Raw genomic sequence first — 21405 nt, 5'->3', positions numbered from 1 at the left:
GGCTGTGCCGTGTAGCAGTGCATCATGCTGTGCAGACTGGCAGCATTCATCACTTCCTGGTTGGTTGTTTTTCCATCCTGGGCACTTAAACCATGACCATTTCAGCACATCAGAGTCACAACACTTTCTGGTTCTTTCTCAGGGATTTTCTCATCTCATCTCTTCTCACTCATTAGTTTTGAATTAGTTTGCATTATTTTCCATAGAGCCTGAAACACTTTAGTCATAAGCAAACACCTTGATGTCAAAGACTCTTTTTTATTACTCTAATTGTCTGTAGGGGTGACTTCTAATGATTTACTTTTATAATAATGGTTTATTAATCATTTCCTTCTCACCTGACTTGAAATGGTTGCTTAGTTCCAACTCGAAGTGATATCTGAAGTCTGCACAGCACTGATGACATTTGTACATTGTGATTTGTTATTGTACATTTATTTTTGTTCTTCTGTTTTTATACCCAATGTGCTGTACATATTCTGTGTGTTTTTCTGTTTATGCTGTTCTTAATCATAAAACATCTCAGAGGGCTGACTTTCTGTGATGTTTTCATGGACTTGCTAACCCCAGTTTGTATCCGTTGTCTACGTGGTAGACAGTCTGTGCTGTACATTTCTTGGAGCCTGAATACAACTTAAACCGTGACATAATGCCATTTCTTTAGTGATTTTTCTTAGCCGCATATAATTTCCTGTCATTAACGCGCCAAGTTTCTGTGTAACAACATGCAACCTGATCTCAGATCAGACAAGTGTTACTTGAATCTCAAAATTAGCTCGCAATTCATGATTCATCCGGTATTGATATTGCCACATGCAGTCATAAACATATCTGTTACTGATAACACGATAAGTCATTGTAAAACTATTTTAGTTTTTGAAACATCATGAATCATCCGTTGAACCAGGCTCATTCCTTTGGTCTGACTAGACAGCAGATGTTAGATATAATCAATATGTAACCTTTGTAGGTCAAGGTTTATTGTATATTGATGTCTTTTTTCTTTCTGTGTAGCTTCTTCGAATACAATGTTGATATTTAATCTTGTATCAAATGTTCCCATGTTGTTTTCGTTTGGTTATTTGGCTTTTTGTGTTCCATTTGTGTTCCATTGTGGTTAATAGTCAGTTGCCCCTCCTTCACCTCCAGCCTCCTCCACCTCTTCCCCGTCGTCGTGGTCGTAGCATGTCTGTTTGCGTGCCCTGCTTTTTTTCCACCTCTGCTCTGTCATGCCCTCCCGACCCACCTTCAACTCCTCTTCCAGTCGCATCAGCCCCACTCTCACCCCTGTTGGGGAGGCCAGATGAGGAGACGTTTGCGGGTCGACTTTCCAAAGCACTGGAAAGTGTCCTGCCCCTTCACTCAGCACCGCCCCGTCGTCGTGCCAGTCTCCCAGCAATCTTTGCCAGTCCTGTATGTTTTGGTCTCCCAGTGAACCAGGATTCTCCCTCTGTGTTGGACTTGGGTACAACATGGGTATCTTTGAAAAACACTTATGAAAATAAGAAGACAAAACTAGCTTGTAGAGGGCAAATATATTACAAGTTAATACAATAAAATAGTTTTCAGGAAAGATATTTACATCCCTAAAACAAAAAAAAACTTTGCTGCAGAGTTTAGCTCCAACCCTAATCAAACCTACCTGAACAAGTCAATCGAGGTCTTCAGGATTACTACAAAGTTTCAGGTAGGTGTTGTTTAATCCAGGTTGGATCTGATCTCTGGAGGAAAGTGGATCTCAAGGTCCAGAGTTCAGGACCCCGGCTCTACAATATTAAGTCAAAGTAAGCTGTTCAGGATCTAAAAACGTAGATTTTAAGCCTAACAATCTCTAATTGTTTAGTGTTAACTTTAAAACCATTATTGGAATTAAAAATACAAACTGCAGCTCGTTTTCAGTGTGATAAGGCTCAAGCTGATGTTAGTCCCTTAGGAATGTTAGCATTAAACTAGCGAAAATGGTGTGTTATGAATGATGCAGTTTCACAAATTAGCTCTTATGTAATGTATCAAGTATAAATAGCTTATGTTTTTTTTTCTTGTATGTCAGAAGTTCAGAGTTGCTTTTTTCCCCCCTCTTCACTTGAGCCAAAAAAACTGATTATATCATTGCTCTGGTGGGTTATTAATCTTGAGAATATTAAGGGTTGACCACAAGTAAGTTTTGAGAATATGATGACATTAAAATCCTTTTCAGACACCCATGTTACCCCGGCCCACTCTGCTGGAACCCTGTGCTCACATTAAATGCAGATTGGCAGGAACTGCAATCATTTAAAATGGTTCCTAGTCCCCACATCCTGTGAAGCATCTGTATTTAATTGTAAATCTGTCGCTGTCATGTTTCTACATCTCATTTAGCAATTAAACATTCTCTTAACTTTATTGTTTTGTCATCAAGACATCTTTGCCTGGTAGGATGAATATTATCTGCTGTTTTCACTTGTCTTTTTATTTTTCCTCTCTCTTTTCTTGCTTTGTGAATTTTGTGATGTTGCTTTTTCTACTTCCTCACAAAGATGCTGTATGTTATTGTCACTGCAGCCGCAATCAGTGAGTCAGCCATACGGTGGAGGAGGCTCAGGTCTGGTCGAGCCCCCTCTCTTTTTCCCCACCATCCTGGAACGGCCTGTCTCATTCTCCCCACCGCCATCTTGCTCGCCTAAAGCTTTCAACGTGCAGCGCCGCAAGAGCACCTCCATCCTGGAGGCCCACACGCGTCACTTCCAGCCCACCTACCATCATAGCTGTGGCAGCAGCCTGCACCCGCTTTCTGGCATGGAAGCTCTGGGCCCTGGCTGCGAACCCTCCCTGTTCATGATGCCCAGGATGGCAACTCAAAGATTGGCCGAGCCACTGCACCTACAGCCCCCAGCAGAACCGCCATACGGATATAAAGACATGAGGGCAGAGCAAGAGGAAACTGTGCGCAGACTCAGCCTCAACCAGGCTGCATTAATGGACCAACTGGAAGCCATGGCTTACAGTGGCTACCCTATGACTACACATCAGCTAAGCCACATCAGCTTCCATCAGCAAATGAAGGTGGCTGGTGCAGCGAGCTTGGCCTATGAGACTCAATCACAGCCTGGGCCAGCTTACCTACACCCTCATATCCAGAGCCATATGCACTTAACCCACAGCCCGATCCCACTGCTGCCTTCCATGAATGTGTCTAGCTCTGCCTCTGCACCGCAGCAAACCGCAGCTGCAGATCCAGGCCATCAGCCCCACTCGTTTCCCCATTCCGCACCACCCGTGTTGGCTCACACATCTGAACCGAGCACCACCTTTGATTTCCACATGCACAACCTCCAAGCGGACCCAGCCATGCTGGCGTCTAGACTGTACAGAGCCCGCCGGGGCTCCATGGACCTTAACCTGGAGGAAGCGTCTGGCAGCCAGGGTTTGTGTGGTCGACTGCAGCCCGTTACCGAAGAACTGTATAGCTACGTGAGCCCGGAGCTGCCTCTTCCCCCGGGCAGCCTGCTTCTCCATGGACCTAAAGAACTAAGTCCCGAACCTTCAAGTGATTCCATGACCTCCTCCGATGCTGGGGAGTTCCACTCGCCTCCGCCTCATTCATTGTTCCAACCTCAAGACTGTTCCGCAGCTCAATCCATCCCACAAACGTTGTACTACAAAACAGATGGAGGGAGCAACGTCAGTGAAGGACACCCACCCAGTCAGACGACGTTTCTGTTCATTCCACCTTCTGAATCATCTACCATTCCATCCTCACACATCAGTGCTCTGCACAGCACCTGGGCCCGTCAACCATCCCATCCACCGGACCTCAAATACCACGAGTCTGCCTTGTCTCATCAGGGCACTACCTTGGTACCTAGAAATACTTGTTCTCGTCCACCTTTCCCCAGCACTCCCAGTCTCTCTCTGTTACCTGAATTTTTTTGTCCCGTGGTTGTGGTTTTAACCCTCTCCAGCCATAATTTAGGGCATTAAGCTAAAAATGCATAAATCTGCTTTTTAAATCCCCTTTGTGGAAAGACATTTCAGTATCTTCCATTGGACGGTGTGATTTGTTTTATTTTCATTTCAGATGCACTTTGTAAGTATTATTTTGTGTGTATGTTCATATAAAATTGTTTTATATGATACTTGTGTGTTTGCACAGATATTTTGTAACACTGCATATCTGTAGATGATATACAAATCCTCTTTCAAGTTATTCTAACGATAAAGAACACCATCCAATAGTGGAAATAAAAGGATTTGTTTTGAAGATATGTAAAAAGAGGCTTGAATGCAGGATTTGTATGACCAAATACAGACACATACAGCACAAAGAGGGGGTTTAGACAGGTTTGCTTGTGTCCCAAGGTTCCTTACAAAAAAAAAAAAATGTTCTTTGTCGTATTCTACCTTAACAGCTGCTTTTTAGATCTGCTGCTACATCATAGTTGGCTGGAAATGGTTAAAACGGTTCTTTCATTTCTCTCAATTTTGTCTTCGTCGAGGACACCAGTCGAGAAAAAGCCTCAGTAAAGAACTACCAGCACAAGAACTCAAGATTTGTTGACTACTTTTAGGATGTTACCTTCATACGCTGAAAGGTCACCATTTAACCCTTAGAAGGTTGGCATTATCAGTGTCATCCTGCAGTCTCATTCTCCGCCCCTGTTTCATACACCTTTTCTGCCTCTTTATCTTTTAATATTGCTGTTTTTTTCCTCCTCTTATCTGCCAAGTCTTCTTTATTTCCTGCTGCTCCTTAAACCTCTCACTAATATTGAATAAATTCTTCAGTTTAATGATAAGGTAAGGTGATCTGCGTTTGGAGCAACTATACTTGTCTGTAGAGAAAGAGAGAGAAATTGAAGGACAAGTATAATTGTAGCTTTCTAAGGGTTGCTTCTGTCGAAACCCTCCATGTTGGGGGAGAGTGGTCAAATTGAGAAATGTGAGTGGGTGGGTTTATTTTAGGAGACAACTCCACATGCTTCCCTGAGCTTTTTTTAATTTATATTTTTTATATATATAACATTCACCCATGCTACAGTATCATGTAGATTCATATGCATGAAGCCTACTCACTCCCTGGCTAACACCTGATGTTTGTTGTTTAATCTTGAGATGTCAGAGGCATACACAAAAAGTGAATGGTGATCTGAGTGCATTGCTCACTCAGGAGTGTTCACACTTTGTGTATGAATGGTCAGTATTTGAAAGTCATTGTTGTTTTCGCTGTAGCCACCATCATGTTTTGACTTGTCTTTTTTTCTTTTCATCTCTCCATCACTGCCATATCTCTTTCTCTCTCTCTTTCTCTCTCTCTCTCTCTGTTTCTCGCTCACGTTCTCTCCTGCCCCCATATTCCTCTTCATATTTATAACAGGTGCAGGTCCCGATCCCTCAATCTACAAGTGCCATGTCTCTGGTTTCCGGCAGCACCCCATCAGCCACCTCTGCTTCTCAACAGGTAAGATCAATGGGTATGACCAATCAGAATCATCTTTTCCCCCATTCATTAGCATGAATGCATATCCAGTATAGGCCAAGGCAAATAAACCACTCACTTCCACTCCAAGGCCTTTTTGAGTTGTGTTTTTGTTTGTTTAAATCTCTGGATTCTCTCCTGCGTGTGAAAGCTGTGGACATCAGAAGTGGCTTTATCTTACACTGTTTTGTATTTGTTTCTTATAGTATGGAGGTTACTACGTCCAAGCACTCCCTTCGCAGGTAGAGAAAGAAAAAACAATCCTCTCATTCTATCTTTCTCTTTTTCTCTCTCCCTCTATTCCACATTTCCATGCACTTTACTTTGAAGCTCTTTTGCCTTGCCATCTTACGTTTTGTTATTTCATTATTGCATAATGAGCTATGTGATGTAAAATGCTGTTTTGTTTAAATGAGGCTTGGAAAGGAAGCTTGTCAATGTCTTAAAGTCCCAGATCAAGATTAATATGTCTATATCTAGTTAGGTTGATATAGTTGAGTTGTTCGTTGAAGGTAAGTTATTTAAAAGTGTTACTAAAGGATTGTTCCAGGTTGAGAACTATGATCTGTGACGCGCTAGTGGTGATTGCCACACACCATATTTGTTCTTGAGTTTGTAAAAGCAGAAATCTAAATTTCAGCAATGCAATTACAGTGATGTTACATGGGTCAAGACTTTCTGGAGGTTTCAAAGCAGAAATGTGAAGCTTGTATTTTTTAAGTGCTTATTTTTTTGTGGTGTAAACTGGTATAATTTTGAAAAATACTGTGATATAAATTTTTGGTCACACCGCCCACCACTAGTAAGAATTATTTTCTAGTTTTAACTTTGTATTATGGTATTATGCTCTTTTACAATGTCTTGTCCCATAAACTTGCATGTTAAGGACATTACTGTAAATGAACATGTAAATGTTTTGTGGATGAGCCAAAATTATTAACGGCACATTGGCCTAATAATATGATTTGGTTGGGTACAGACTGCATGGGATCCCAAAATGTTCTCAGTTTACATAGAGACTATGAGCATATCTTAAGAGGTGAGTTAACATTTTGTGTGAAAATGCGTATTCTCTTTTTAGGCTGCTGTTCCACAACAGGTTTCCCTGGGGCAGACATTCCAACCAGGTGTCTCGTTATCCCACCAACAAGTTCCCCAACAGCCACCCAGCACTATGGTTCAGAGCAGCTCCCAGACACAGGTCCAGCCCGGCTCCCAGCCCACACAGGTACAAATAAATGTGACAAGCAAATCAAGCTGCAAGCCAAAAGTGTGTGTGTGTGTGTGTGTATACATATATGTGTGTGTGTGTGTGTATATGGATATATATGCATGTATATGTATATAATATATAATATATGTATACAATAAAATAATAATTTAAGTATTAATGTTAAAGATATTTTCAGAATTTATTATACACATTGTGTTACAACTGAAAAATGTAGTTCGTTTGCCTCGACTGTGCTTGATTGATGTATTCTGGCATGTTTCTGCCTGTATGTTGCATGGTTGACAGTTGTGTGGTAATGAGATCAGTCTCTCTGTTCGGTTCCCAATGTTTAGTGCAGAGCAGTTGTTCCCCCTTTAGCTGAAAGTGCAGGTACACTGGCACAAAAATGTGATTTATCACATGTGGGATCTGTCAGAGATAAATAAATTAAGTGTAGGATATGTGTTTGATGCGGTGTTGGATTTGGATTTTATTTTGTGTGTTGTTGACAGTGACAACATTTATAGGCACTTGGAAAGATGCCCCTCCTAAATTAATCTAAGCGTTTGGCACTTAAATTGGAGGTTATTTTCCATGCGTGTTTTGCTTGTGGTTGTTGTGATCCTCCTTTCTCCCCGCGGCATGCTATCTCCGTCATGTGATTGTTTTCCTTCGGTTTTTGAAGACATCAGTCCTTTTGCACATAAACTGGCCTTGCCATCTCCATCTCCCTCAGTCGGTGCTTGCAGACGTATTTCCCTCCTTCCCTTCATCTTTCCAACCACTGATCTGATCCAGCTACCACTCTCGTACTTCCCCATAGTTACTCTGCGTGCCAACTATAGCAGTTGCCCCGTTTCTGCAGCAACCTGTGCCTGAAACGCTGATGTACCCGGCAGCCGTGCCTGTGCCAGCCACATCCCCGTCAGCGCTGCCGCCTCATCTACCACAATTGGTACCGCCTCTAGTGACACCTGTGCCAACCATCCATGTGGTCACAGTCCCCTCCCCAACCGAACAGCCATGTTTGCCAGCAGACAGCCCAGCGCAGGTACCTGGAACGGACCGAACGGGCCCCAAAGACATCAGTGCGGTGCAGTTTTTGTTTGCTTTATAGGGCAAAACTCATGTCATGGTCATTTTTATCTCTGTTTGTTTGGGAAGCATAACTGCTTAGCTGTCCTTACACAGTGTATTTTCTGTTCTTTGCTGTGAAATTAGAATTGTATTTAAATTTTTTTACACTCAGGCTTTGCCTGAAGCAGTTGTACTTTTATTTAGATGTGCATTTTGTTATTTTGTCGTCTTTGATCTGATCGTTAGCATCTCTTTCTATTATTAATTCTTTTGTTTTTGTCGTTTGGTTTTCTAGACATCTCATAGCGTCTCTCAGAATTTGATGACAGAGCTGTCACAACTCCAAACTCCTGCTGTGGAGAGGTAAGAATCACCATTTTAGCAGATCCACAATGCATGGCAGTTTATTAGTAGGTGAAAAATAACAGACACCGTGGATGCAGAATGCTGTGCTAAAGCCGTAATGTGTTTTCATGTCTTTTTTTTTTTTCCATTAGCTGTCATTCTGATGTGGCATCTGGGCTCAGCGATGGTAATGAGGGTGCAACGGGTGGCAGGCATGAGGGTCGTTCTGCCAAACGGCACCAGCGCAGATCAGTGCGCAGCCGTTCACGCAATGAAAAAACCTCTAAGGCCAAGCTCAATGTGCTTAATGTACGTCCAACTCATTGGCCTTTTCCTCTATTGTTTTTTTTTTTTTTTGTCATTTTTGATGGTGGTGGAAAAACAAGACATGCAACAAAACATCTCTGTTGTTTCAGATCTCCAGCATGGGCGATAGAGTTGCGGAGTGTCAATTAGAAACACACAACAGAAAAATGGTTACTTTCAAGTTTGATCTCGATGGCGATAACCCAGAGGAAATTGCACAGATAATGGTAACTTGAAACACCACCCGTGTTTTTTAATGCTTATCAGATAAGCTCAATTAACCTGTGATTTCTTTTGATCTTTGTCTATGTGACAAAAAGCTGATGTTGCATAAAATAACATTCTGTGTCCCGAATACACTTTGAAGTGCCAAAACTCATTAAGACGAGGTATCGTTTCCTTCATGTCATGTCTTAGGTACAAAGTGAATTCATTCTAGAGAGCGAGCGCGAGTCCTTCATCGAGCAGATTCGAGAGGTCATAGAAACAGCAGATGAGAAAGGTGTGGAGAGAGAGCGCACCCAGGTATGTACCTTCTATGTTCTCAGTTTTATATTGAATTGATTCTTGGGAACAACACAGTTAACAATGTCTCACCAATGAATCCAGTCAGCCAGTGATCACGAGCAGCATGTGCCCACCACATCTGCGCCTCTTGAGCAAGGTAGAGCTTACAATCTCAGCATGTAAAACAAATTAGCATTCCCTTTAAATGATGCATTAGGATTGAAGTCTTTTCTCCTCCTCCCAGGTGTGCCTCCTAGTTCAGCTACCCTGGTGGTCCACTCGGCAGGCCGCAGGTTTATCGTGAGTCCAGTGCCTGAATCCAGACTGAGGGAACAGTTCTTTATCTCACCCCAACCCACAAATAAAGAGCCTTCACCCTGTGAGTGTACTATGTGAAATAATGTTTTAGATAGGTTAGACAATACATTTTTGCATTTAGCAGACACTATTGAACACCTAAATTTGGAAGTAAGCTTGAGAAGGGCTTGCAGAAATGCAGAGAGGACTTTTGCAACCGCATAATCATTTCTGTCTGGAATTTTGCTTCTTTATCAGCTGTGTCAGTTCCACTGCCTGCCTTGGGGCTTTCTATGTCGGCGTCTGCAGTCAGTCTACAGCAGGCGTTCTCTGAATTGCATCAAGGCCGGTTTGACCCAGGCCCCAGCACTGCGCCACCTATGCTCCATGTCTCCATGCCCCCTCTGCTTCCCGCCGCAGCACCCTTGCCCTCTAGCGCCGCCCCGGTGGTCCCTCCCCCAGTGTCTTCTGAAGTGACCTCTGTCTCCATAAACCCTTCAGGGTCTTCGTCACCTCCTCCTACCCTTCCTGCCTCTGCCATGCCCTCCCCCCCAGCCCATTCGCAACTCCCTCCAACTCAAAATCAGGCTGTACCTACTGTCTTCAGTGTTATTTCCACCACTTCCTCTCTGCCAATGCCAGCTGTGCCTGCCGCCACATCCTTCCCCCAAACCTCAGTCCCCATTCCTGTACCTGCCTGTACTGCTGCCCTGCCAGCTCACACCGCGACTCCTATGGGATCTGTTTCTGGTGGCAGTAGTGAACAGCCGCCCATCCCCTCTGCTTCAGCTCAGCTCACACCACCAGTCATCCCCACCACACCCATCCAGACGCCACAGCTCACACCATCCACCACCGCGGTTATTCCCACCTCACCTGCTCAGTCACAAGTGCCCACCCTCCAACCGGTTACCACCAATACACCAGTCGTGCAGCCCACACCTATGCACAGCCAACCTCAAACCTCTACCGTGCCCAATCAGAGCCACGCACATTGTGTAGATTGTGACAGCGATCCACAGGGAAAGGGCGTTGATGACATTCAGGCTCTGGATAAAAAACTGCGCTCGCTTTTCATGGACCTAGGCTCTGGTCTACCCTCTGCCCAGTCTGATGTCACATCTGACCCCTTGGCAGCTTCAAGCATCCCTGGCTCCTCCTCTCCAACTGCCTGTGCCACCCCTAGCAGCACCCCTCTCCCTCCCTCTAGTTTACCCCTGAACTCCCCTGGTCAGCCCACAGGCTCTCCCATGACCTCCATGGGTAATGCCTCCACCCCGGTCGGCTACAATCAGACAACTCCATCCAAAGCGCCGTTATCAAGATTACCGGTGAGTGACTGGTTGATCATGTATAGGTCATGTCACAAAATCAAAGAATATTTTTATTTTATAAAAAAAAAAAAAAAAAAGGTAGTAAGTATACAGTGTAATGTGTGTATATTGCAATGCAATAGTGTAAATCTGAGGCATGATTGTCATGAAAATAATGTCAGGATGCAAATAAGTTTGACATCATTGTGCCAGTTTAAGCAAACATTTTTCTCGTCTTTAACATCACATTTTAACCTCCCTCTCTCAAACCTCTAACAATATAAAAACCTGTGTGAATTTCTTTTTTTTTTTGCTAATTTCTGCTTGGCTCTTAAGTTTCATGACGAAATGCATGATATTAGTAATGGTACATGAATACCAAACTTACACTTTTCTACAATATTATAATAAAGTTCTTGTCACATTTTGAGTTTAGCTTTGACCATAACTCTCAGTCTTATGCTGCATGTAGCCTCTGTCAGCTCTCGTTCTTTACAATGCTTTAGTTTCTCCTCCATCTTCATTCACTAGGTGTTGCCTGTCAGCCCAGATCAGGCTGGCACACCGCCCACAGAGCACCTACCACCCTTCCCAGGACCTTGTTTAACTCAGGTGCCCTTTTCTCTCTCTCTCTCTCTCTCTCTCTCTCTCTGTTTTTATATAGTTACATTCTTGTAAAACATTAGAGCATGAGTAAAGATTTGGAATCACATAAGAATCAAACCTCTGCATGTCGTAGCTTTCCTTTGAGGCCAGTTAGGAGCATGACCTGTGACACTCATTAACTCTGACTCGCTGCTCTTTCTCTTTTTCTCTGCCTTTGGTGAGTGGAGAACAGAAAAGATGTGATTTCAGAAAACAACATCACACATGAACCATTTTCAGTGTTTTGTCTTATGTTCTGGTATCAGGACTGTAATAAAACTCATTTGTTAATAATATGATAGTTTTTACATTTTTACAAAAGTTGCCTACTGCAGCTTTAAAACCAAGGAATGATTAAACAGCTTTTCTGTTCCCTTGTGAGATTTTAAAGAGCTGGTTTATAAATTCAGTCATACTAGTTTAGATAGATTATATATAATATTTGCCTTTTTTTTTGAGATTTCAATTCTGACTCTTTGACTTCCCCTTTTTGAGTGTAGTTTTTCTCCCCTAAAACATCAGTGGTTTGTCATCATCTTTAAGCATGTTGTGGGTCAATTCTCAGCTAATCAAAGTCATTTAGATGTTATGTAATGGTGATAATTGTAATTATGTAATTAAGATGTTAGATGTATTCTCCAAATTGAACTCGGCTTGAATTCATACTCAAGAGAAAATCCTTCCTTCTGCTTAAGGCGATTCGTACTAAATGCAAGAGACTTTCTCTGATCCCATAGATTTAATGTGATATTTTTCATCAATCTCTTGTGAATAGAAAATTTACTGTGATATCACTCAGCCAACCTGTACCAAACATTTCAAGAACCGCAGTGCATGGACCAATAAAAGGATTTGCTCTCCATCTCACAAATATGTAGTGGAACATGAAAGGAAGCCTCGGCTTGAATTAAAAGCATTTAGTTCTTCCAGGCAGTGGTCATCTGACCCTTTACTTACTGTAAGAGATCATCTCATGCAGAAATTAATTAGATACATGGTTCCCCTGCTGTATTTGTGTGCACTTGCCATGAGTAATAAGTGTACGACTCTGCATGTGTTTGTTTCTTGGGGCTAAGTGAACTCGACTCATTGCCGAAATTGATTATTTAGTCCCAGCAGCCCCTGGAGGATCTGGATGCCCAGCTGAGACGGGCGCTGAGTCCAGAGACCGTCCCAGTCAGCAGTGTCATGAACCAGGTACACGCACACTGACAGGAGTCTGGGCAAAAAAAACACCAGCACATGTGGAAGTGCTGGAACTGTCTGATTTGATTTATCGCAGTTAACGATTCAACACAATCTACTGGAACTTTCCATAAACAAAGAGCAGATAAAAGAAATGGTTCTCGAATCAAACTAGCTTCTCTGAATTATCGAGCTATACATCACTTTTTAAAATCTGTATGCATTATAATTGTCCGATTTACGATAATATATAATATTTATAATATTTTTATTACAAATTTTATATATATATATATATATATATATATATATATATATATATATATATATATATATATATATATATACAAATGATTATTTTTGTATTATTTTACATTTTTTATTTAAATTATTTCCTTTTTTTATTTGCACATTATCTACAGGTATATGTCTGTAATCTTATTTTCATCCTTTTTCGTCCCTGTAGTCGTCTCTCACTGGGATCCCATCTGGAGGACAGCCAGGTATGTGCTGCCAATTTTACTTTAAACGATGGGTTGCTAAAAACTTGAGCCTGTTCTCATATTACATGAACTCATTATCAGCTCTGCTTATTAATCATAATTCTCTCACAGGTTCGTTTTCTGTGGATGATGAGTCCGCAGCTGCACCTGCAGCCAGAGGATACATCCTGGGACGATTCCAGGTAGCTTGCATTCGCATTGCAAAGACAGGAATAGGATGTTCAGTGTTTCAGTATGACTCCAGGTGGCAATCTTGATCTCTCTTTTGTTCAGGTGTCAGCGGCTCCTGATGAGAACGCCTTGCAGGCTCCTACCACCTCCCATGACTCATCCTCCACATCTTCTTCCTCCACCACCTCCTCCTGTTCATCATCCTCCTCTAGTCTCTCTAGCCCTGAGAACACCCTACACCGAACCTCCTCTCCACTTAGAGAAATGAAAGTAGATGAGGTTGATGGCCTCCCTGCTCTCCCCAATCAGACGACAACCCATCCCCAGCCCACCACCATTGGCCGTTTCCAGGTAACCACCAAGACGGACACAAAGGTGGGGCGTTTCTCAGTGAGCAGATCACAGGACGAGGCTCTTGTGGCTAGCTTCCAAACCCCAGAACTCCAGCCAACACCTCCAGCCCATCCAGCTGTTGGAAACGGTCCAAGTCCCGGGACCCTCAACAACTCGGTCAGCTCCTACTTCAGCAGCGACAATGACTCAGAGTTGGAAGATGAAGACTTTAAGAAAGAAGTCAGCAGGTTGAGGGAGAAGTATGTTTGTTTTTGATTAAGATATTGTAACAGGTGTTGGGACAGAGTAACATGTTAAAGATATGTGGAGTAATCATAACTTCCTTACTGTCCTCCTAGGCACATGATGGAGAGTCAGGCTCTGTACACCAGGCAGAAGGCAGAGATTGAAGCACTGTTCACTCGTTTGGGCAAAGCACCTCCCGCTATGGTCAACCCTCCTGTTGTAAACCCAGCCGGCCGCAGACGACGTCCCACTAAGAGTAAAAGCAGCAAATCTAGCCGCAGTAGCTCACAGGGCAGCAAGAGTCCTGTACTGCCAGGTATTCACTTGTTCTGCTTTGTCTTTTTGTGCAAATCAGGGGTTGGTTTTAAAAAACGTTCTTAAAAATGATATTCCTCTTAACTGGTGTTTTCTTCTTATTTTCTATTTTAAGAGTGAAGTTAAGAAAAGTTTTTGGGATTACAGAATATTTCTTAAAAATCTTCAATGGATAAAACTTAAAAAAAAGGAAAAAAAATCAGTAAAATAATTTTGTTTTCTCCAAGTTTCTTGAAGTGTACTATTCCTTCAAGAATTTTTCAAGAACTGCATTTATGAAATTTCTTAACTTCACTTTTAAGAAGATTTTGTGCCTTCAGTCCCTGCAACTTCAAATCTTTGTCTGTGTCCCGGCTCTGATCAGCGCTTCTGTATGTATGTGTTTTTGTCTGTGGTCTTACAGCAACCAGCACTTTATCCACGCAGAGTGCTCCCTCCATGTATCCGCCTCCGCAGGCCTTCCTGGCCCCTGGGGGGATGATAGATGGGGGGAGCAGCCCTCTGCTTCAGTCCTTCAAACCCTCCCCTTCTAGTGAGAACCTCTGCTCCGCTTACACCAGTGACGCCACGCTCTCTGCGCCCAGTTTGTGTGTCACCTCGCAAGGTAAAAATAAAGAAACCTAACACATCACAGCCTGAAGCTTGACCCTGTGTCTTGTTTTGTTTTTTGAAACACAAAGTAACAACGATAAATGGAGATTAGGGGTGGGCAATAAGCAGAAAACAAAACATTCTCACAATTTGGTCTATAACAAGATCACGGTGTCCATAATTTAATGTTAATTGCAAAGTAAAACTTTTAACCATATTTTAACCACTGAAATAAAATCTTAAACTGGATCTTAAAGCTGCAGTAGGTAACTTTTGTAAATATATATTTTTTACATATTTATTAAACCTGTCATTATGTCCTGATAGTAGAATATGAGACAGATAATCTGTGAAAAAAAATCAAGCTCCTCTGGCTCCTCCCAGTGGTCCTATTGCCATTTGCAGTTACGGACCGCTCCCGGTAAAAACTCAACCAATCAGAGCTGTGGTCCGTAACTTTGTTTGTGTTCAAAATGTAGAAAAATGTATATAATAAGTGAGTACACCATGAATCCATTTTCCAAACCGTGTTTTTAGCTTGTCCAGAATCACTAGGGTGCACCTATAATAAGTGTTTATATTCGGACTATTTTAGATTGCTTCGGGGGTACCGCGGCGGAGTAACCCAGTACCTTTGTGATTCTTCATGGACATAAATCGAGAGAAGTAGTTCCGGCTACAATGTTCTTCTGCAAGACGCAAGCAGTTCTGTTTATTAACCGCTAGAGCGTCAAAAGTTACCGACAGCAGCTTTAACTTGAATGTAATAATTTGTATAAAATAAATCCAAACTTTATCGACAAAATTATAATTTATAAGTTTTTTTATTTATTTATTTCTCTTTAGTTTAAAATGGTAAGCATTTGCTTATTTTGAAATTAAGGACAACTGTTGATGCTTCACCTTCTTTGCAAATTTATGCATTTGTGACTAATTTCAATCTGTATATTGCCCACTCCTTAATAACATACTGAATCATGTTCACACAGCAGCAGAGTGCGGTTGTCAATCCTGTATTTGAGTCGTTAATACGGTTACGTTCACACCTGTGCATTTTCAGGAGTCTCAACCGCAGTGTATCTATCGTGTGTTGCATGTTTTCATGTGTGGTTTGGGTAACTAACAGTGATGGAGAATAAGAGCTGTGTGTCAGGTTTTAGATCCTGTCTCTGCTCCCGTCAAGTTCTGTGTTCTGCGCACATTTAATATAAATATAAAAGCAGCTGTCGGTTAATGAAGATTTGAGCTCTAGGTCATCTGTCAATTGGACTCTTGCAATGTCAAAAACTGATAGGACTTTTCAGTTTAATAGACGTCGCCATGATCTTGGATATGACTTTGGTCACTGGCTAAATACTGATAATGAATACGGGCTTGACTGCTGTTGCACGTTTATACAGACACAGTATTCAAGTGGTTGTTAATCCCAAAAATAGTTTTGTTTTTTTTTCTCCTAATTTTTGGATGTTTTAGTCACATAAACCAGCTGTGGCTGATGTCTTGTGAGTCTTGCACATTTGGGGAGACAACTTCAGGATGACATAGTGGGAAGAAACTTTAGTCCAGCAGTCATTCAAATGTTATTTTCCGCTCTGATGTTCTTATGGTTTTTGAGGTGGTTCGTATCGGCCCTGTTTGTGGTAGTGCAGGTGAATCGACTCTGAACATAGGAATATTTGCTTTGCACGCTTTGGTTTGGATGAAGCTGCAGAGCTGATGCTTGTGCTTCCAGGGCCCTTTTCCTCCTCTTCTTTTCTGTACAGCTCGACGCTCACCCACCCAGGGCCACTCCTCCCCTCCTTCACCTCCTTCACTCTCTCTATCTGTCAGGAATTCATGGCTTAATGACCTCTGTTACCATTCTCACTGTGTATTTGTATGTTTCCTTTCTCTCTCTCTGCTATCTGCTCCATCTCTCTCTCTCTCACTTTCTCTTCCTCTGTTCCATCTCTCTCTTTCTCTTTCCCTCTTTTTGTACCACAGGCTGTGTAAAGTTCAGCTGTGGGTCGGAGAGAGTGACCTTCAAACCAGGTGGCAGGAGGACGCGTTTTCTGAGTACGCCCTGCTTGGCTCTTTGTGTGTAACGCTTTTTTTTTTCTCTTTCATATAATGTCATGTGATTAGTTCTTGAATCTGCCAAGCCTTCTGATTGGCTGATCATCTCAGACATTGTGTCATGAATTTTAAAAACAACTTGTGCCCATTGCTTAATGGATATCGTTCCTATCCCATAATGCACTAGTGTAGCCTATGAGGTCCATTAATTATTTTAATTCAGCTGTGTTCACAATTGACACTTGTCATGTCATTTGTAATTCATTTTATTAGTTTTAATATTTTCCCTCATATTTGCTTCAGCTTGGTTTAAAATATTAACAGAATGTCAAAATTGCTAAAGATTATTACTAATACCGGTAATTAAAAAGATGAATAACATGCTGCATTTTACAGCGTCCCAAGCAATATGGCTTGCATTTAGGAAAGCAGGAAAATGTACATCACTTTCACAATGAGATCTTTTTATGGCTGAATGCCATAAATTAGTTTGTTAAATTATTGTAATTATTAGTGGTCCATATTCTGGTAACACTGCAATTTAAGCTTGTAAATCATTACTTAATAAAAATGTATCATGTATATTAATAATAAACATTATTAATATAGGTAAATATAATTACAGCATATGCTAAAATAATAATTTCAAGTTGTATGAATCAGTATTAGAATTTACAGTGAAGAGTAGCAGAGTATTATATATATTACTAATTACTAATTAACATGAGCCTAGATTAATAAATTGTTTAATAGTGTATTTTCTTAGTTTTCATTTTAATTATTTTTAATAATTGTATGTGGTCTTTTTTATTATTTGTAATTATTTAATATTTAATTTATAGTTATATTGTGATGTATATTGTGATCTCTTTTTTTAGTGTTTGTTTTTAAGCTTAATATTGTTATATCAATTTAATATTTAAGTTTTATGTATTATTTTGTAACTTTTTTCAATTATCAAAAATTGACGATTTTTAATAGTTTTAGTTTAAGATTTTTAGTTTGTTCGTTCATGATAATGCAAAAATAAATGACTTTATTGTAAATATAGTATTATCATATAATGTTTTTGCAGTATTGATTGGCTGTTCCTTCTCTTATACATGCAGTGTGAACCTGCAATTTATTGTTCTGATTTCCTCATATTATTTACGTAGTCATTTCTACACATTTTTATAAAATGAATCTCTTGAAAGGAGTGAACTGAAAACACCTGACACAGTGACTAATATTTCTCCGAACTAGGCAAGTCACTGCATCGATCTTAAATCTGATGTGTTTTTCCTTAGTCCTTCTTTGTTTTATAATAATAAAAACAAGATTTCACGTCCCTCAGTGCAGATACAGTACTTTCACACATCATCTCACATTTTTTTAGCTGCCCTCACAATGTTCATACAAATGATCCCTGGCTTTGGCCACAGACTTCACTGAGTATCAGCAGCCATCAGGGCTTGACTTCAGGTTTTCGACAAGCATTTTCTGATACACTCCCATAATGCACTGTGTTGGACGTGGAGTTACTGTAACACTGATTCTCTCCAATCCCACCGTTCTCTCCATGCTTCAGGGAAGATGATGAAAAAAGTGTGCCCCTGCAACCAACTTTGTAGTAATTATCTCTCTTTTTTTAACATCCTTCCCTCTCTTTCCTGTCGTCTCCTCTCGCTTCATGTCCTGTGGCCTGTTGAAACTGGTTTTCTCGCTAAGCTCTCAGGCTGACTTGAGCATTCTTTCCTGTGATGACCCATTCATGTGTTTATAAGTGTGGCACGTCACGTATGTTTTCACTCTCAAATTAAACTCACACATAAACACTGTCCTAAATTTGAATCCGAACCAGAAATCACTCTAGATAAACGCCTCGCCATGCAACGATGCGACACTGACTAATGCACTCTAAATGGACTCATCCCATTATGCACAAGCCAATTTGAAGCCCCAGACTCCCTTCTGCACTCTTCTTTTATCCCCTTAAGACTCATCCTGCTTAACTGCACATCGACCTCATCCTGTTTGGATGGAGTTTCTCACCAATTACAAGGCTCTAATGAGACCTGGCTGATTTCCCCTTCGCTGTGCACAAGGCGTAATCACTATCCAATGCACAAATCACCATACTGAGAGAATACAGCTCACATTTAGCACACAGAACGGTAGGTTTTCACAGACAGGACAGTGAATGGAAGTCAATGAAAGTTAATGCTGAAGTCAAGCTGTGTGGAATCTCCACCTCTCCCTTACCCTTTATCCACCAGGTGGTGCTAGTGCTTGGCTGGTGAAACATTTTTATTTATTTTTTGCCAAATCTATATTCAGATTTTATGAATATTGCAACATAAACAATATGTAATGATTTAAAGAAGTATCTTATGCTCATCCAGGCTGCATATATTTGATTAGAAGTACAGTATTATTGTGAAACATTATTACAACTTTTTCTATTTGAATCTATTTTATTCCTGTGATCAAAGCTGAAATGTCAGCATCATTACTCCAAGTCTAATATGCTGATTTGCTGCAGAATAATAATTTCTTCTTACAATATTGAAAATAGTTGTTCTGCTTAATATTTTTGTGAAACACTGAAAATAGTTTCAGATTATTTGATTAATAGAAAGTTCAAAAGAACAGCATTTACTTGTAAAAATCTTAAACTATTTTGATCAGTTTAATGTAACATATATATATATATATATATATATTTCTCTAAAAAACTAAATAAATAATAGTTTCTGGACACATTACTTTTAGATTTATGATAAAATGTAATTAGAATTAAATTTAAATTAACATTTAGTTCAGTACAAATTCTACTGTAATGCATAAATACTTAAATTAGTCTAATTCAAAATATAGTTGATGTTTTTTTACACATTATAATATTGACAATAAGACTTTTTACATTACAGTCCTCAAAATTGAGAAGGTGTTGGCTTAATTTTTATTCAAATAAAGCACAAAAAAATAGAACAGAATTTAAATTAGAAGTCTTTTGTAACATAAAAATTGAAATTGTCACTTTTGATCAATTTTATCTATCTGTAAACCACTACATGTTAAACCAATGGAAACGTATAAAACCAGGCCAGCATGGTGGAAAAGGAGTAGTTTTCTTTCAAAGCATGGCTTGCTCTGGACTACATTGGCCAGATTTCCTTTTGGTGCTTCAGTCTTGGCGCAGTGTGTCGTTTTTATGTTGCTGCTTTCTGGAGGGGCTTTGTTTACTATCCTAACAGGTCTTATCTGTGTCGCCGGATGATATTTGTGCCATTTGTTTTTAACTGTGTAACTGTTTTCCTCCATCAGCTTTATTTTTGATTTACAGTATATTTTTCAAGTGCATCAGCTCTTTGTTCCTCGACACATATATGTTAATAAATAAATGACCGATCAGCTTATGTCGGTGCATGTTTAAAGAAAATTATCTCTTAGTCATGACAGTGATGCGTCTTATGGAGGAGCTGAGGCATTTCCACTAATTTTGCTAATTTTTCGTCTTGCTTCACATTAACTGCTCCGTTAAAAAGAATATTTTCTCATACTTCCTGCTGATATTAATGTGCTATCAAGATTTTTAGCTAAAGGTACTAATCAACTATCTAATTACACTTCTAAATAGTAAAAAGGTTTCATATTGTTAGCCTCCATGAATTTTGAGACATTGCAGTTCTATTTAATCTAATACTGGAGCTCATGGTAAATCCATTTCCAATTCACCACCCTTTTGCTCCCTCTTTTGTTGCAATAAAACCAGGCATGATAATGAAGCCCAGGCAGATGTGAAGCACTAGAGCACCAGACATGGTGTTTTAATACTGTCTTCATGACCTGTTTTGCAGACTGGAGCCAGAGTGATAAAAGCCTCACTTTAGCATCAGAGCAGATGCCCAGGTGCTCGATAGCGCCTCACTGCCATGACTTTTTTTGTGTTATACCCATATCATTATATTATACAGTTGTGCTCTAAAGTTTACATACCCTTTATGTTATCTGTGATATGTTTTGCATTTATTCAAATGGAGATAAAAAAGGCATTTTTTTTTTTTTTAGTATTGTCCTGAAGATCCCGCATAACAGATATTTTAATATAATCACAAATCAGAAAATAACAGCTAAATTGGAATAATTGTTCATTTTCAAACAGTTTAGTTCTCAATATATTGCTCTGAGTATTTTAAAAAACTTGCTTTTACTGACAGAAGCTCTATTTATTTAGCTTTTGATGATTTAACTATTTATTTCCAGGTTAAATTTTTATTTTGAATTTAAATATCATACTTTTGATTCTCACGTGTCATGTAAAATCTTTTTTAAATATAAAAAAAATCAGAATCAAGTCAAACCTGGCAGAACTAAAAAGGAAAACAAATGTAAATCAAACATTTTGCAGATCATATAAGGTGTATGTAATCTAAGGTGAGAAACTGTGTATGAAAATATAGACACATTAATATAGTCTGTGTGGCTTCAGATTGTATCCGCTGTTTCAGTGTGACTTGTTTTGGATTGACTTCCCTTTTACGATCATTTTCTCTCTTCCTCTCTTTCTCTTCACTCAGGGACGAGCAGCACCAACACGGTGGCAGGAAATGGTCAGAATCAAAACCAGCCGCCCATCTCTCAGTCCCAGAGCTGCAAGGGCATGTTCACAGACGAGCTGCACAAATTGGTGGACAACTGGGCCAGGGACGCTATGACCCTGTCGCAGAGCAAGAGAGGCTCCAAACACCAACAACAAGTGGCTCCTCAGGGCCACAGCTACGAAGTAAGACTTTGTTCTGGAGAAAATCACAACTTTTAAACAAGGTCCACTTTCCTGCAGAGTTTAGCTCTTGATCCTAA

At 40.3% G+C, this 21405-nt stretch overlaps 1 protein-coding gene across 10 annotated transcripts in view; it reads left to right on the top strand.

The window, feature by feature from the left end:
• The window catches only part of LOC113047957 (serine/threonine-protein kinase WNK1-like), a 69525-nt gene that overhangs the window by 44353 nt on the left and 3767 nt on the right, over positions 1-21405 (top strand). Inside the window, exons 10-31 of one of the 10 annotated variants that reach the window (XM_026209400.1) lie at positions 2545-3840; positions 5357-5440; positions 5665-5700; positions 6540-6686; positions 7495-7722; positions 8044-8111; positions 8246-8402; positions 8510-8626; positions 8817-8924; positions 9009-9063; positions 9151-9285; positions 9462-10534; positions 11048-11128; positions 12272-12358; positions 12813-12849; positions 12961-13031; positions 13123-13613; positions 13713-13915; positions 14318-14518; positions 16489-16560; positions 18131-18172; positions 21123-21328. In XM_026209400.1, the coding sequence (XP_026065185.1) occupies positions 2545-3840; positions 5357-5440; positions 5665-5700; positions 6540-6686; positions 7495-7722; positions 8044-8111; positions 8246-8402; positions 8510-8626; positions 8817-8924; positions 9009-9063; positions 9151-9285; positions 9462-10534; positions 11048-11128; positions 12272-12358; positions 12813-12849; positions 12961-13031; positions 13123-13613; positions 13713-13915; positions 14318-14518; positions 16489-16560; positions 18131-18172; positions 21123-21328 (4995 nt within the window). Of the gene's footprint in view, positions 1-2544; positions 3841-5356; positions 5441-5664; positions 5701-6539; positions 6687-7494; positions 7723-8043; positions 8112-8245; positions 8403-8509; positions 8627-8816; positions 8925-9008; positions 9064-9150; positions 9286-9461; positions 10535-11047; positions 11129-12271; positions 12359-12812; positions 12850-12960; positions 13032-13122; positions 13614-13712; positions 13916-14317; positions 14519-16488; positions 16582-18130; positions 18173-21122; positions 21329-21405 lie in introns of all 10 variants that reach the window. The other 9 variants (XM_026209399.1, XM_026209401.1, XM_026209403.1 and 6 more) reach the window with 9 other exon arrangements.

Source organism: Carassius auratus, chromosome 29 (genome assembly GCF_003368295.1).
Source record: "Carassius auratus strain Wakin chromosome 29, ASM336829v1, whole genome shotgun sequence".
In the NCBI taxonomy this organism is placed as follows: Eukaryota; Metazoa; Chordata; class Actinopteri; order Cypriniformes; family Cyprinidae; genus Carassius; species Carassius auratus.
The sequence above is the reverse complement of the archived record's forward strand: the minus strand, read 5'-3'. Positions and strand labels throughout refer to the sequence as shown.